The 17029-nt window shown below is 44.5% G+C and overlaps 4 protein-coding genes and 1 pseudogene across 4 annotated transcripts; 2 read left to right on the top strand and 3 right to left on the bottom strand.

Annotated features, from left to right (window-relative positions):
• Positions 1-59: 59 nt before the first annotated feature.
• LOC127776235 (GDSL esterase/lipase At4g01130) lies at positions 60-1791 on the top strand. The gene is made up of 5 exons (XM_052302594.1): positions 60-300; positions 400-612; positions 865-1016; positions 1119-1389; positions 1497-1791. Exons 1-5 carry the CDS (start codon positions 60-62, stop codon positions 1763-1765), a joined length of 1146 nt encoding a protein of 381 aa, XP_052158554.1. The 3' UTR covers positions 1766-1791.
• A 1064-nt stretch (positions 1792-2855) lies between these two features.
• LOC127776234 (histone H3.2) lies at positions 2856-3562 on the bottom strand. The gene has a single exon (XM_052302593.1). The coding sequence runs from the start codon at positions 3445-3447 to the stop codon at positions 3037-3039; it is 411 nt and encodes a 136-aa protein (XP_052158553.1). The 5' UTR covers positions 3448-3562; the 3' UTR covers positions 2856-3036.
• Positions 3563-3942: 380 nt separating this feature from the next.
• On the top strand, positions 3943-10569 carry LOC127776275 (uncharacterized). Its single transcript, XM_052302637.1, is given in 2 exon segments — positions 3943-4476; positions 9856-10569. Coding segments are annotated over 2 exon segments (978 nt in total). The 5' UTR covers positions 3943-4021; the 3' UTR covers positions 10379-10569.
• Positions 4528-8774, bottom strand: LOC127776231 (U-box domain-containing protein 70-like; annotated as a pseudogene).
• A 658-nt stretch (positions 10570-11227) lies between the features above and the next one.
• On the bottom strand, positions 11228-15215 carry LOC127776232 (U-box domain-containing protein 70-like). The gene is made up of 7 exons (XM_052302591.1): positions 14902-15215; positions 14513-14792; positions 13200-13285; positions 12846-13069; positions 12712-12772; positions 11853-12047; positions 11228-11701 (listed from the first exon to the last, which is right to left on the bottom strand). Exons 1-7 carry the CDS (start codon positions 15061-15063, stop codon positions 11591-11593), a joined length of 1119 nt encoding a protein of 372 aa, XP_052158551.1. The 5' UTR covers positions 15064-15215; the 3' UTR covers positions 11228-11590.
• Positions 15216-17029: the final 1814 nt, after the last annotated feature.

Below are 17029 nucleotides of genomic sequence, written 5' to 3'. Positions count from 1 at the left end.
GCCGTCTCCCGCCCATCGCCGATCGAAGCTTACGAGCTATCTGCTCTTCTCTCTCCGCCATGAGGAGGATCACGTGGCTCGCGACGGCGGCGGCGGCGGCGGCGATGTGCTGGCTCGTCGCGGCGGCGAGTGCGGCGGGGCAGTGCAGGTTCCCGGCCGTCTTCAACTTCGGCGACTCCAACTCCGACACCGGCGGCTTCTGGGCCGCCTTCCCGGCGCAGCAGGCGCCGTTCGGCATGACCTACTTCTGCCGCCCCGCCGGCCGCGCCTCCGACGGCCGCCTCGTCGTCGACTTCATAGGCAAGCAGCCAAGCACGTCTTCTTCATTCCTTCTCCTTCCTCTGCTCGCCGCGCCATGGATTTGCTCGTCTGAATAAAATGGTGGTGTGTTCGTCTCAGTGCAAGCGATGGGGCTTCCGCTGCTGAGTCCTTACCTGCAGTCCGTCGGCTCCGGCTTCCGCCACGGCGCCAACTTCGCGACGCTGGCGTCCACGGCACTGCAGCCCAACACGTCGCTGTTCGTCACCGGGATCAGCCCCTTCTTCCTCGCCGTCCAGCTCAACCAGATGAAGGATCTCAGGAACAAGGTGCTCACCTCCAATGGCAACAACGGTATGCTCCTGTTCAGATTTCAGACAGTTCAGTCATGCCTTGCGTCAGTGCAGAGAGATTTTGCTGAATTTCTGAAGAGAATTTTTAGGATAATTGATATGAACAGTGATGGCTTTGTTTCTAGTAGTAACAATCTTATCTGCTACTGACAGAGATAGCATTGCTAATTTGATGGTTTTCTAACTTTTGTATAAATTGTAGGGATGGATTACTGAATGCTACTAGTACTAACTTTGCTAAATTAATTTTCAGGACAACTTCCTGCACCTGATGTTCTGCACAATGCTCTGTACACAATTGACATTGGTCAAAATGATCTCACCTCCAACCTAGGATCACAGAGCATTGAGACGGTCAAGCAAAGTCTCCCTTCAGTTGTTAGCAAGATCTCCTCTGCTGTGCAGGTAAATAGTGCAAGTAGAATCTAGCTGAACTTGGGAAAGATAAGAGATTGGAGATTAATAATTAACTGCATATTCCATACTCACCTATTCGATTCTTCACAGGAATTGTACAACATTGGCGCTCGCAACATCATGGTGTTCAACATGGCGCCTATTGGATGCTACCCGGCATTCCTCACGAAACTCCCGCATACCAGCAATGACATGGATGGATATGGTTGCATGAAAACCTACAACAGTGCAGTGACCTACTACAATGAACTGCTGAACAATAGCTTGGCCAAGGTTCGGAAGAAGCTGCAGGATGCATCTATTGTGTATCTTGACAAACACGCGGTGACGCTCGAGCTGTTTCGCCATCCTAAAGCTCATGGTATGCTCTCTAGTTTAGTAAATTATGCAGTTTCAAAAATTACATGAAACAACCTTGCTTATTGTTAACAATTATTCTGATACTGATCTGACTGACCATGGTTTCAGGGCTGAAGTATGGGACTAAGGCTTGCTGCGGATACGGTGATGGGGCTTACAATTTCAACCCAGATGTGTACTGTGGAAGCAGCAAATTGTTGAATGGCCAAACGGTAACCGCAAAAGCTTGTGCTGATCCACAGAACTACGTGAGCTGGGATGGAATCCATGCGACTGAAGCTGCAAACAAGATCATAGCGGCTTCCTTGATGAGCGGCTCATATTCATATCCACCTTTTGATCTTTCCAAACTTTGCCACCTACAGCCCATAGCATAATTTTTGCCGGGTCAGCCCATAGCATAATCACAGCACCAATCTAGTCATATTCTGGTTGCTGAAACCAGAATATGACAAGAAAGCACATCTTCTGGAAAAGAGATGTTGTAAATAGTATGAAAGTCTCAGTAGTCACTAGTCAGTACATAAAGAGGTTTGATATTCAAACCTTCAACTAAGAATAAAATCATGTTTGTTGTAAATCCACCTAATACATAGTACTACAGTACCGAGACTTGAATTGCAGATTTTGAGCATTATGAAGGGAGCGTATCCTATGCACACAGGCCCTCACGTGTACACACCGTGTACACCAACTAAAAATTATCACAAAAAATTCTAGGAAAATTCATACATATACTTTCAATAGTATTACATCTACGTGCAAAGTCGCATCTTCAAATTCATTCTACATAGAGAATAACAAAAAAGATAAAATTCTGACAAAATTGCAACCTTAAAACTGTCAGATTTTTTGTTTTTTTTGTTACGGCTAAAATATAATGAATTTGACGTTAAGATTTTAACCCTAGGTGTAATACAATTTAAAGTATGTGTATGATTTTTTCTAGATTTTTTGGTGATATTTTTTAGTTGGTGTGCACGTGTGTACATGTGAGGGACTGTGTGCATAAGATATGTTGCCCATTATGAAACAGACCAGTATAGAGTACTTGCCTTTCTGTATGGATATAACAAACTTGAACTGCAATTTTTTTCAATGCTTTTCCTTTTGAGAAAAACACTACTACTTCCAATCTTGGGGACAAATGCTGCAAATCCATAGCAGCAAACAGAACAAAAACCTGAAGCAATCGAAAAACTTCAGAACCATTTTGACTTCTGAATATCAAACAGAACAGGACAAGTACTAGGATAACCGAAATATATAGCATATGCAGCCACATACCTAACCATCCATTCGAATTGCAATCAGTTCAGACCAAGATGAGCACACAAATTTGGGAATGAAACAGATTACTTCGGTTGCAATTTGAAACATAAAATTAGAATAACTTCAGAAACATTCTGAACATGACATCATCCAGTCAAAGGCAATCTGTTCACAAGATCAAGATGAACACAGAAATTTGGGGATAAAACAGATTACTTCGATTGCAATTTCAGAATAACCAGCAATTACATTGCAACCATGGCAACTAAGAATCTAAGACTACGACATGACAAAGCGACGATCTAATAATAACATCAACTGGTAGAACATGACAAGTCCCTACGAATCAAGCAAGAACCAAAGGAGGGCGGATGGCCTAAGCGCGCTCGCCGCGGATCCGGCGCGCGAGCTGGATGTCCTTGGGCATGATGGTGACGCGCTTGGCGTGGATGGCGCACAGGTTGGTGTCCTCGAACAGCCCGACGAGGTACGCCTCGGCGGCCTCCTGCAGCGCGGCGACGGCGGAGCTCTGGAAGCGGAGGTCGGTCTTGAAGTCCTGGGCGATCTCGCGGACGAGGCGCTGGAAGGGGAGCTTGCGGATGAGCAGCTCCGTGCTCTTCTGGTACTTGCGGATCTCACGGAGCGCGACGGTGCCGGGCCTGAAGCGGTGAGGCTTCTTCACGCCGCCGGTGGCCGGGGCCGACTTCCGCGCCGCCTTGGTCGCCAGCTGCTTCCTCGGCGCCTTCCCGCCGGTGGACTTGCGCGCCGTCTGCTTCGTGCGGGCCATCGAGGAGGAGGAGAGGAGAGCTTGGCGCGGCGGAGAAGGCGAGGCTGCGGCGGCGGCGGCGGCGGCGAGTGAGTTCTTTGGAGTTGAGACTTGGCGGTGGTGGATTGAGACGGTGGGATTCGGCGGTGTTTAAATAGGCGTGAAATTTGGGAGGGATTCGCATTCGCATACGCGCGCAGTGAAAATGTTCGAAATTTGGGCGAAATTTTGGGGGTTCGGAATTTGGGGGAGGCGCGGGGGGGCCCCGCGCGGGATGCGAACGAGATCCGCGCGCAGCTGCTGCAACCAATCACAGCGCAGAGCTCATGCTCCCACGGATCGCGATCCGCGTGATGTCTCCAGAGATCAAATCTGCGCCGTCCATTCGAACGCAATCCAACGGCGCTGGTTCCCCGCGGCCAAAATCCAAACCCAAAAAATTTTCGCGCTCTCAAATTCCAAACCCCAGCCTCCCCCTATATAAACGCGTCGCCTCCCTCGCCTTCTCAACCCACTCCGCCGCCGCCGACTTCGCCGCGAAATTTCTCAAATCCAAAGCTCCGCTGCGTCAAGCTCTCCTCTCCTCTCCTCCTCGATGGCCCGCACGAAGCAGACGGCGCGCAAGTCCACCGGCGGGAAGGCGCCGAGGAAGCAGCTGGCGACCAAGGCGGCGCGCAAGTCTGCTCCGGCCACCGGCGGCGTGAAGAAGCCCCACCGCTTCAGGCCGGGCACCGTCGCGCTCCGCGAGATCCGTAAGTACCAGAAGAGCACGGAACTGCTCATCCGCAAGCTCCCCTTCCAGCGCCTCGTCCGCGAGATCGCCCAGGACTTCAAGACCGACCTCCGCTTCCAGAGCTCCGCCGTCGCCGCGCTGCAGGAGGCCGCCGAGGCGTACCTCGTCGGGCTCTTTGAGGACACCAACCTGTGCGCCATCCACGCCAAGCGCGTCACCATCATGCCCAAGGACATCCAGCTCGCGCGCCGGATCCGCGGTGAGCGCGCCTGATTGATTTTTAGCCGCTTGATCTGAGCTTACCAGAAAATTGCTCGGTAGTAGTAGTAATGTAACTTGTTGCAAACCTGCAATGAATGGCTGTGAAGTGTTGATCTGATTATTATGAATGAGAAATCGGTCTTCCATGTTCAAATCTGGCCATTTGTTTTACCCGTTTTTCATGAAAGACTTGAAATGAATTTGTAGAATGCCTTTCAGATTTCAGAGAATCAGAGTCCACAGGATTTAATGTGTCCTCATTTTCTTACTGAATGATGCGTTAGTGTTGCATACCAGCATCAATTGAATTATATACCTGCGTAGACAAGGCATGCTAAATTTGCACAGTATTTTCGTTTATAATAGAGCAAACATTTCAACTAGTCCATCAAACGAATCCATAATAAATTATTACAAAATGTTCGTAGTTTAATTCACGCATAAACTCAGTTTGCAAATCTGAATCTGCTCATTGAAAGGCTATATCATGGTTTGTTAATAAAGCATAGTTGTTCACTTCACAAAAAGTAGCATCATGTTGTGTTATTTGTGCCACTCCTCAATAGCAGAACGCAGCACGTGATTTGGAAGGAGTTTCTTGTGTTCAAGTTCGACGTTGGTAATTGGTGATGTATTATGGCCTCTGCGGAACCAATCCCTGATAAACTTAGCTTCGTAGGTGTGTCCATCAGCTGCCATAAGCGGATCATTCATGACTTCCTGAAATTATTTTTACCACGTAAATTATTCAGTCATCAGTCACAAAATGGGTGTGGATTCTCTGTAGTATTACACCTACAGTAACTAGTTATCGTAAGTTGTCACTGCAGGAGCAATATTGCAAAGGATCTATGTCTGCAAAAGTTAAAAACAAGCTATGCATTTTTATGGCACTTGGTATAGTTTTTTGAGGGTTTTTTTTTTTTTTTTGGGGGGGGGGGGGGGGGGGCTTACATGAGATATAGGACAGGTGAAATGTTGAAGTATGCGGTTTTGGATTGATTGAAGCTGTTCAAAACGCTCTCTGCATTCTGAGAGTTTGCGTTCTAGATTTGCATTCCGCTCATTGGCTGACCTAAGTTGTTCAACTTGGCTTGACAATGTCTTGACCTGCACAAACAAAAAACACCTGTCATTCATAGGGAGTGCCATTTAGATAGACATCTTGATTTATGGGTGTAGTCAATAGCTTGTGACATCTTATATTTCTTTAGGGAAAAAGTCATTGGGAAGTATATTGGTTCTAGGCAATTTGCAGTATATAAGTGGCAGTGGTCTGCTCCAAGATCACCCATTTCTTGGAACGCCAAAATCAAGGGTTTGTTGTGTCTATTTGTCAATTGACTTTTTTTTTAACACTAGGACAATATCCAATTACTCATATTTATGTTTTTTTTTCTTTTTGTGAGACAAACAATATTCTAACTTAAACTTACAAAATCTAACTCCTATGTTCCGCAAGTTTAGTTTATTATTTGCGCGAGTCTAGTTTGCACCTTACCTTAGTGTAGGTGACAAACAGTTAGGAAAAAATCAAGCAACTGATAAATTGCAAAGCTGCAAAATTAAAAAAAAGTGAATGTTGTTATGCACCCTATAGAATCAAACTTTTCACAACAACAAACGATTGTATGATGATATATTTCCGGTCAAGCTACTTTGCAGACATAAATGATTAATATATAACACTTAGTAAAACAGTAATAAATTTACCAGCTTTTCAGATTTCATCCGCCTTGAGCGCTCCTTGGATGCTTTGTTCTCACCTTCGTTCAGTTGTTTATGCAGACATTCTATTTTTCTTTGGTGCTGAAAGTATGTAAGATATCCATTAGTTTGCTGATAAAGTAGAATATGTTAAAAGGTATGTGCCTCCCAATTATTTGAAGATCCCTACTACTTAAGATGTAAAGATTTTAAACTGATTTGATTAGACAAAAGGTGTAGTAAAGTAAGAATCTTTTTGTCATTGAAACTTATAGTGTTACATAGAACCTAACTAACACAAAATAACTATATTTTCATATATTGTAGAAAAACTCAGGAACATAGATAATCTCTCACTTGTAAGATTAGTTTCGGTACATCCTTTTGTGGAGAGTATCTCTCGAGTAATGAAGAGGTATATAACTCCCAAAATAAGAGAACCTTGTGAGCATACGAACATATGGCTATATTGACCGGTTATTACTTCCACACATGCAAGACATATCCTTTTCATTGTGAAAAACAAAACAAATTACCATGGAAGACCTGTTAAAAGAAAGACTTGACGGATCAATACCTTCGTCAAGTCCTTTGCTATGGCATCACTGTCTTTAGCCATTTTAATGCGTGCTGCACATCTAAACCAGAGAAGATGTTACCTCAAATAATAATAACAAAAGCAAACAATATGGGTAACAGAGGATTGGAAAGTTACTCTCTTAGGCCGTTGTGAATACTGAGATTTTGTGGGTCATGCTTCAAACCGTCTACGAGAGTTGCAATAGCATCCTCATATTTGGCCATCGCAATCTGAACCAGACCTTTACGGAGATATCCCATCCCTAAAGTATCATCCAGCTCAATGCATCGATTTGCATCTTCAAGCACCTTAGGCAATGAATTTAGCTCGATGAGGCATCGAGCTCTGTCACTGAAGTTCTGGGTGATCATATCGATCATGAAAAGATGAATGCCAAAATTAAAAAGGAGCAGCTGGAGACATATCTTTCACCAATTAAAGAACAAATTTTCATTAGACTTGTTATACAACTAGTGTAGTGGTATCAATAACATACCTTGGGATACCTTGGATTCCTTTTTATAGCTTCAGTAAACTGCATTTCTGCTTCCTTATACTTTTTCTTACGGAGAAGTTCTAGGCCTGCAATGTGTATATACATTCAGATTCAGTAACAGCATTTGCACTTCTCACTGGAATGTCAATTTAGCATTTTACTAGTACTAGGAGCTGGTTATATCATGCTGAAAGAATGGACATAGACTACTGCACAGTCTGTAAACACTACACGTCCCATATATCCAGCTCACTTTGATATAGTTGCGGTGGTGAAGATACACCTATGTATTCCTTTTGTTCCTTTTTTGGAGAACACCTATGTGTGTGTTTTAGCAATGCACTACAGTTTTCTTTTACCGCTGGGACAGCAGAAGGGCGCCGACCAATTATATTAAGATTGGGAGAAAGCATTACATTTTACAATTTTACATGAATCAACAACAGGATCGTTGAGAAAGAAGCATAAAGCACACTATGGCGCAAAGCGCTCCACACTACACCAAACACTCACAGAAGAGCACAACAGACAGATGGGAGCAGGACAGCTGCTCTGCTTATGGAGTAGTAACTCACCACCGGTGACTACAAATCCGTGCATGTGCGATGGCAAGTACTCCATAGCAGTGTGTGCGTGTGATTCTTCCACATAGATGGGTACCTGATCCTATTGTGGACTCGACTGAATCAACATCAACAATGTCAGATTATTTTTTGAAACCGAACAACGTCAGATGATCGGTACAGAGTATTGATCAATGTGCACAATTACTACATACGATGTGTTGATCGATGTGCACAATTACATATATATATGGTGTGTATGATTAGGGATGAATTTAGTGGTTGTTCGTCAAGAGGGGAAGAGGAAAAAAAATAAAAAAGTCACAAACCTTTGTCTCGGTGGGTCTTGGCAGCTTCCTGATCGAGCCGCTCCTGCTCCGCAAACGCGTCCCTGTTCCTCTTCGCCATCTCCAGCTTAGCCCGCGTCTCCTTGCTGCCGGGGCGCAGCTCCAGCGACCCCTCCAACGCCGTGATCGCCGGCTCGTGATCCGCCGCGCAGACGGCGAGGTTGAGCAGCGCCAGCGCCTTGAGGAACAGCGCGTCGGCGGCCAGCTTCTCGTCGCAGCCGCAGCGCGCGTCCCTCCTCCTCCTCCTCCTCCCCAACGCCTCGTCGCAGTACGCCACGCACTCCTCGCACTGAAACGCGCCGGCGGCGAGCGGCGAGCGGCGAGGTGAATCAGAGTGGTTGTTCGCGGAATTGTGTGTGGGATTGGAAGTGAACTGACCTTGTTCATGCTGAAGTTGGCTTTGGCGCGTTTGATGAGGCAGGAGATGTCCCCGGGGTCGAGGTCGGCGGCGGCGGCGTAGTGGGCGGCGGCCCTCTTGTACAGCTCCTCGCCGTAGGCCTCGTCGCCGGCGTCCTTCTCGCGCTGCGCCGTCTCCTTCCGCTCCTTCGGCCCCATCGCTCGCTCGCCCGCCGCCGCCGCCGCCGCGGGAGACGACGGGAGCCATGGATGGATGGATGGAGGCCAAAGGGCAGCGTACAAACTCTTTGGCTCTTCAGGGATGATTAGCAGATAAGCTCGACCGACGTAGCTTCACCTCTAATTAATCAGGCCATTAGGGGCATAATGACCTCACTTTCTTTCTTGACCGACTTAAGTCTCCAACCCTCCACTACAGCATGCAGCTGGGCTTATAAAAAAATGTCTTTATTAATATTAAGGAGTTTCAAAACGCGTTTAGTCGAAAGAACTCGTGCGAGTTAATATGTGTGTTTTCTCCATAACCATGTACTAGTTGCTATTTCCACTACATGAAAAAAAAATGTTATTTCCTTTTTTTAAAAAAATCCATTCCAAATTCATGGCGAGATTTCAAAAAGAAAGTTATTTGTGCATTTCGGCACAGCCAAATATATTTGTAGTAATAACTTGAAAATATTGTAAAAATAATACTCGGTGTTATCATTAACCAAGTACAGTATGACCAATTTCAGGAAATTTAACGGCGGTTTTATTTCCATACGGCCTTAAGCGATGAGTGGCAGCGTACGGTAGGAATTGAGAAAAATGGCCGGGCCAGCAATACTTTCCCATCCAGGCGTCTGGAAAAGCCCAAGCTCCCGGCCCTTCACATGGATGGGCCTGATATTAGTTAAGTTTTCTGGCCCATACATAGGATAGGCCCATGCGAGGAAGATGAGATGATGCATCATGATCTGAGGCGAGATGGGCCTATGGGTTGAGGGCCTGGGCCTTCTTGCGAAGCAGGCCAGTCTTCCGATGCTTAGGTTTTGCATACATCCCTACAGTGTTTCAACTTTGGCGCTGTTTCAAATGCAATTTTTTTAATAGGATTGGATTTTTTTTGCCGCGCGGAACCAGCGCCGTACGATTGCGTTCGAATGGACGGTGCAGATTTGATCTCGGGGGCATAACGCGGATCGCGATCCGTGGGAGCATGAGCTCTGCGCTGTGATTGGTTGGAGCAGCTGCGCGCGGATCTCGTTCGCATCCCGCGCGGGTCGGCGCCTCCCCCAAATTCCAAACCCCCAAAATTTCGCCCAAATTTCGAACATTTTCACTGCGCGCGAATGCGAATGCGAATGCGAATCCCTCCCAAATTTCACGCCTATTTAAACACCCGAATCCCACCGTCTCAATCCACCACCGCCAAGTCTCAAATCCAAAGAACTCACTCGCCGCCGCCGCCGCCGCCTCGCCTTCTCCGCCGCGCCAAGCTCTCCTCCCTCCTTCTCGATGGCCCGCACGAAGCAGACGGCGCGCAAGTCCACCGGCGGCAAGGCGCCGAGGAAGCAGCTGGCGACCAAGGCGGCGCGGAAGTCGGCCCCGGCCACCGGCGGCGTGAAGAAGCCTCACCGCTTCAGGCCCGGCACCGTCGCGCTCCGTGAGATCCGCAAGTACCAGAAGAGCACGGAGCTGCTCATCCGCAAGCTCCCCTTCCAGCGCCTCGTCCGCGAGATCGCCCAGGACTTCAAGACCGACCTCCGCTTCCAGAGCTCCGCCGTCGCCGCGCTGCAGGAGGCCGCCGAGGCGTACCTCGTCGGGCTGTTCGAGGACACCAACCTGTGCGCCATCCACGCCAAGCGCGTCACCATCATGCCCAAGGACATCCAGCTCGCGCGCCGGATCCGCGGCGAGCGCGCTTAGGCCATCCGCCCTCCTTTGGTTCTTGCTTGATTCGTAGGGACTTGTCCTGTTCTACCAGTTCTTGTTAATTATTAGATCGTCGCTTTGTCATGTCGTAGTCTTAGATTCTTGTTAATTCTTAGTTGCAATGTAACTGCTGGTTATTCTGAAATTGCAACCGAAGTAATCTGTTTTATCCCCAAATTTCTGTCCATATTTGTCTGAACTGATTGCAATTTGAGTGGATGATCAGGTCTGGCTCCATGCGATAAATTCATCTTATCCTACACTTGTTCTGTTTTGTTTGATGTTCAGAAATCAGAATGGTTCTGAAATTATTCCATTATGCATTTGTCCCTAGATTTGTAGTTTTCACTAAAAAGTACTGAATAAATTGCAATTCAAGTCTGTAGTGTCTTGTATCTGTACCATAGTGCTAAAAAAAATACTAGTCAATTCAATTAGGATTTAGTACTACAAGAGAACATGATTTTATTCTTAGTGGAAGGTTTGAAGATCATCAAACCTTTCTCTTTACTGGAGCATCCATGCTATTTTCAACATGTCTTTTTTTTCCCAGAAGACATTCTTTCTTGCCATATTCTGGTTTCTGCATCCATTCTATTCATCTGGGTTGAAATTGTAAGCCCCGTCGCCGTGTCCGTCAGTCCTGTACTTCAGCCCAGAAACCATGGTCAATCAGTTATGTTGACTACAAGCAAGATTGATTCATGTAATATTTGAAACTACATGATGAACTAGAGAGCATACTATTTGCATCTAACAATATATATACGAATTTCATATAATATAATTTTAAGTCTATTGTTTAACTTTATAATAGCTAATTTATTCATGTGTACCCTCGAATAAATATCATTCATCTATTTAGCCATCCAACACAAGTGAGACATACAGAAGTACATATAACAAGAATAATATCTGAAATACGATGTCACAAACTTAGTACTAAATCTTAATGATGGTTCTTTACAAAATGTGGATTGCGGTCTAGCCATATCGCGGCAAGTACTCTCTCTGTAGCAAGGATCAAAACTGCGGCTAACTTTTCATAGTTACAACTTGCTTCACACAAATTCACAAAAGAAGCTGTTGGCGCCGTGGTGACTAGAAGAGAAGGGACGGAGAAGTATGCCTCATGTTCCGCTGTTGGTGCCACTCCCGAATAGCAGAGCGCAGTGCGTGATTGGGGGTGAGTTTTTTGTGTTGAAGTCAGTCATTGGTCATTGGAGATGTGTCATGTCCATCGTTGAGCCATTTCCTGATATGCTCAGCTTCATAGGTGTGTCCATCCGCTGCGAAGTGAGGATCACTCATGACTTCCTGGAATTTCGACCACGTATATAAGTAATGTTATGGTCAGTCATTGGACAATGGTACAAAGATTATACTCTTACAGTAGGCAGTATTTTTCAAGGAAAAAAAAGTAGTACCAGCATGAACCAAGAAAATCAAATGATTGTTTTCCACTCACCTGAGATATAGGACAGATGAAATGTGGCGGTTCACTGTTTTGGATCGACAGGAGCCGTTCAATACGGCCTATCTGTTCTGAGAGTTGCTGTTCTAGATTTGCGTTACGCTCCTTGGCTGACTTAAGCTCCACAGTGACGACATCGCGCTGCATCATAAGTTTTTCGACCTGGCTAGAACTCGATTTTTTGAATGCCTGCACAAACCAAACACCCGTCATTCATATAATTCAGATAGATACCTTTGATTTATGGGTGTATTTAATGGCTTGCAACATCCCATACTTTCTTATAGGGAAAAAAATGTCAAAAAGTATTATCATATGACAAGGGAGTGTTGGTTTCAATGAAGATTCTGCTTGGGTGGCTGGGAGTAAGCAAATTGGTACTAAATACAGTGGCATTGGTCTGTTCCAAGATTGCCAATAGCAAGCAAGCTTAGCAGCAGCAGCAAGAGTAAATGGATGATGAATGTTGTCTTGCATCCTATAGTCTATGCAATCTAACTTTTGACAAGAAATGATTGGATGATGATCTTTCCTGTCAATTGCAAAAGTATATATATCTTGACTAGCAGTTGGTACCAATATCTCTCAATGATCGTAGAAAATCTCAAGAGCAGATACAATTATACAAATGAATTGTCAATCCTACTCCCACTTGTGGAACTAGTTTTGGTATCTAAGAAATCTCTCTAGTTATGAGGAGCAGTATCGGTATTACCCAGATATGTGACCCTTTTAACTCATTTTTACTAAACTAGAATTGACCACACATGCAAGGCATATTCCTTTCTGTCTGAAAAAGCAACAGGTTATCATGGAAGACTTGTTAAAAGAAAGAAAGTAAATGGGTCAATACCTCCCACAAGTCCTTAGCCCTGTCATCACGGTCCTTAGCCATTTTAATTTGTTCTAAACATCTAAACCGGACAAAAGGTTACTTCAGATAATCAAAATGAGATCACTAAAGATAACAGAGGACTGGGAATGTACCTCTTTATTCCATCATAAATTGTTGTTTTTTGGGGGCCATATTTCAAACCGTCTAGGTAAGTTGTCATAGCATCTTCATAATTGTGCATCAAGAACTGAACTTCACCTTTACGAAGATATCCCTTCCAAAATGTAGGATCCAACTCAATGCTTTTATCTGCATCTTCAAGCCCTTCAGCCAATGCATTTAGCTCGATGCGGCATTTAGCTCTGTCACTAAAATTCTGGGTGACCGATCATAAAAGGGCATAAAAAATGAATGCCAAAACTTAAAAAGGAGTAGCTCGAGACATATCTTTCACCAAAGAACAAAATATCTTTCGACTCACAACCACTAGTGGTATCAATACTTACTCTGGGATTCAATGCATTCTTTTTTATGGCTTTAGTAAACTGGATTGCAGCTTCCTTGTACTTTTTCTGACTGAGAAGTTCTTTGCCTGCAATGTGTGTACATACTGAGCAGCGGCATTTGTACATCTCAATGAGATGGCAATTAGCATTTTACTAAGAAAGGATGCAGACAAATAGTCCTACAATACATGCCCCATCCAGATATTCAGCTTACTTTGAGTTACTCCACTTCCACTGTAACAACCAGAACACTTGTTGCAAAGTTCAAATTCTAGAGGAAGTACACGACCTTAACATCTATCCCCAGGATGCCACTGATGAGGTGGAGGAAAGAAGGGAATAGAGAAAGGAGGAGCCTATGAGCCACCCCTTATGCAAAAGGTAACATGTACACAAACTTCTAGAGGAAAAAAAAAAGATGAAGAGTAGATCGAGAGCAAATGAATAAAATAAAATTAGTATTTGGAACCAGTGTGTTAGAACTCGCATTGTATATGTTAATGTTGCTTCCAATTGATTAGTAGATGATGTGGAAAAGGTTAGAGGTAACAATCACTTCTACTATTAAACTTGCTCTAAGGCCGTAACCCAGCCAAGATGACATCCCTATCCACATTATCTGGTCTGTTGGCAAGTTAGTTGCTAAAAGGTGGTTTTAATGCTTACTATTACAAATATCACTAAAACATGGTGTTTTTAACAAAGCACTAGAGGTTTGTTGTTTTCTGTAATTTACTCGTAATAATTATGTTTGTCCTTGCAAATATCAAGTTAAATCACAGAATTAACTTCCTAGAACTTTAGAACACTTGACACTTAACAAAGGACAAGCGATCCTACATGCATGGCTACATGAGTAGAAATAGCAAGTACCACAATATAGGTATCTGATCCAATTGCGGATGTCAACTGAACTAACACCAACAGCGCCAGACGATCAGTACAGAGCAATCAATCGCTGTGCACAGTTCAGATGGATCAGATTGTTGTTGTTGTTTTCAATGAGAACTTGAGATGTGATGAAAAAGGATTTTTCAGTTTGGTATGCCATGGGATTGAATTGGGTTAAGACTGTTTATATAGTTTTGTGACCTATGTATTTTTCATGAGCTGAAGATTCCCAAACCCTCTTCTTTCCCCCAAGGTCCAGCCTCTAAAAACATTCCAAACAAGGAATCAAACAATTTTTTTTTACCCATTTGCACTCCTCATTTCCCCATAATCCAAAACCTCACATTAAACTGTACTCTGTCTCTTGATCAACGATTCTGCTTCTTCCTTAAGAGTGGAAAAGAGAGAGAGAGAGTCCAAACCTTTGTCTCGGTGGTGCTTGGCAGCTTCCTTCTCCAGCTCCTCCAGCTCCTCCATGGCGTTCTCCGCCCTGTCCAGGTTAGCCTCCGTCGCCTTGTTATAATGCTCATGCAGCGACTGCTTTAGCGCCCTGATCGCCGCCTTGCAATCCGAAGCGCAGTCTGCGAGATTGAGCAGCGCTGTCCCCTTCCAGAACAGCGCCTGCGCGACCAGCGATTTCTTGGAGCGAAGCTCCCTTCCCCTCTCCACCGCCTCGTCGCATCGCCTCACGCACTCCTCGTACTGAAACGAATAAGGTAAATTATACTAGTAGCAAATTGGGGATGGATTTGGATTGGATTGGATTGGATTGGGGAGGAAGACGAGGGGTGTCCATGCGTGGGTGCCTGACCTGGTCCATGTCGAAGTAGGATTTGGCGCACTTGATCGGGAGGGAGATGTCGCCGGGGTCGAGGGCGGCGGCGCGGGCGTAGTGCTCGACGCCGCGCTTGTAGCGCCCTTTGTCGTCGCCGGCCTCCTTCTCACGCTGCGCCTTCTCCTTCTTCCTCCTCATCTGCTCGTTCGCCTCCGTCGCACCACGCCGGTGGAGTGGGCGGGAGCCATGGAGTGGATTTGTTGCACGCCGGCGGGGAGTCGACGGCGACGGCGGCGGCGGCGGCGGGGTCCGGCGGTGAGGGGTGGGGCCCACAGCAACGGTCGACTCTGAGGACGATCAGACGGCGGAGAGACGAGGAGGCGGGGAGTCAACCAGTCAAAGCACTGAAAAAGCCGCGACCGACGTGGAAAAAAGAATACTCCCTCCGTAAACAAAAATAAATAAATAAATAAAAAGATAAACATGGTTTCCGTATCCAACGTTTGACCGTCCGTCTTATTTGAAAAAATTAGGAAAAAAATTAAAAATACAAGTCACGCATAAAATATTAATCAAAGTTGGACACGAAAACCTAGGGTTTGTCTTTTTTCGGGACGGAGGGAATAGAGCTTAGAGCACCTGCAATAGTAAAGTAAGGTGCTCTCTATAAAACATGTACATCTCAGCAATAAACTAGAGTAATAGTAAACCACCTTAATAGTATGTCTACATAGGTATCTATAGCTCTCTAATCCATTGCCTCGTTTTTTTCTATAGACTATCTCCAGGTTAGTAGATAGCTTTGCTCTCTCTCTTCATTTAATCTCTTCCAAGTAGGAAAATATATTGACATGGATCTCTTGTAGAGAGCCTATAGATAACCATTGCGGGTGCCCTTAGTGCTAACTGCGAATATCAGACACGTCGTATCGAGCCTCTAAGAGACTACATGAATTTAATCATAGATATAGTCAGAGAGATAGAGATGGAAATTAATCTGATCTTACCATAACAAACCGGATATAATACAATAATACTATCCACATACTCTTAACACTTAGAGCCTGTTTGACAAATACTATCCACATACTCTAACACTTAGAGCCCGTTAAAGCTTCAACTTTAGTTCCACCTCTACAGAGTCAAGGCCCAACCAAGTGAAGTTGGAACTAATCTAGAGAGGTGAAGCTGAGTTTAGACAGCTTCATAACTACACTATATACCTAACTATTGGAGTTAAATTTACAAGGTTGAAGTTATACCAAACTGACTCTTTAGTCTGGTTCGGTTCGACCAAAATGTTTGCATAATGCATGCTCTAAGGGTATTTTAAAGGAAGAAATATGAAAAACACGTGATTCTGGTAGGAATCCGAGTGTAAAACAGATGATTGGAAAACACATAGAAAACATAAGAACGATCGTTTGACTAAACCACATGAATAAAATATAGTAATGAGATGAGAGAGATAGACTTAAATATTTTTTTTCTAAGAGGGTTGGATCGACTATCCTTCAAAATACATATAGAATTACTCATTAGATAGGAATTTAAAGATAGGATAGGTTTCAATCATTTGTTTAAAAGGTTTTCATATAATTTTCTTTCCATATAATTATACTCATCCAAAATTCCTATATTTTTTTCTACAAATCAAATGGTCTATCATTATATATATTTTTTTAAAATAATCATCATATTGCTATTCATTCTATAAGTCTATAAATAAAACTACACGGATTCATCCTAACTTTTTTTTTGAGAACTCATGCACATCCTAACTTGATATGCCAAATAAACATCGTCTCATTTGGAGCTTGGATTATTGTGGGAATGAATCAACCTGCTCTGTAATACGAATTTCACGTTTCTTTGTTGAGATTTCTAAGAAATTGAGGCAACCAAAAAAAGGTTGGGGGGGGGGGGATGCGAATTCGGGATGGTTTTGATTTTCCATGGGAGATTATGAATTCACATTACAACAGGGGCGGAGACAGGATCACAGTAGTAGGGCAGCTGGGGCTGCAGCCCTACTCCTGATCCTAAATATTCATTGAAATTTCATTTTAAAACTTAAAAAACTAGAAAATAAAGGCAAAATTATATACATTCAACCAATTGAGACCGAGGTTTGGAAAAATTATGGCTCCGCCACTGCATTACA

This window comes from Oryza glaberrima, chromosome 6 (genome assembly GCF_000147395.1).
Source record: "Oryza glaberrima chromosome 6, OglaRS2, whole genome shotgun sequence".
Classification (NCBI taxonomy): Eukaryota; Viridiplantae; Streptophyta; class Magnoliopsida; order Poales; family Poaceae; genus Oryza; species Oryza glaberrima.
The sequence above is the reverse complement of the archived record's forward strand: the minus strand, read 5'-3'. Positions and strand labels throughout refer to the sequence as shown.

Coding starts and splice junctions, on each gene's coding strand:
- LOC127776232 (XM_052302591.1), bottom strand. CDS start 15,063: ATGAGGAGGAAGAAGGAGAAGGCGCAGCGTGAGAAGGAGGCCGGCGAC. Junction 12,048..12,711: donor GGGCTAAGGACTTGTGGGAG/GTATTGACCCAT, acceptor TGGTTTGTGCAG/GCATTCAAAAAATCGAGTTC. Junction 11,702..11,852: donor TCATCTGTCCTATATCTCAG/GTGAGTGGAAAA, acceptor TCGAAATTCCAG/GAAGTCATGAGTGATCCTCA.
- LOC127776234 (XM_052302593.1), bottom strand. CDS start 3,447: ATGGCCCGCACGAAGCAGACGGCGCGCAAGTCCACCGGCGGGAAGGCG.
- LOC127776235 (XM_052302594.1), top strand. CDS start 60: ATGAGGAGGATCACGTGGCTCGCGACGGCGGCGGCGGCGGCGGCGATG. Junction 301..399: donor CCTCGTCGTCGACTTCATAG/GCAAGCAGCCAA, acceptor TGTTCGTCTCAG/TGCAAGCGATGGGGCTTCCG. Junction 1,017..1,118: donor AGATCTCCTCTGCTGTGCAG/GTAAATAGTGCA, acceptor GATTCTTCACAG/GAATTGTACAACATTGGCGC.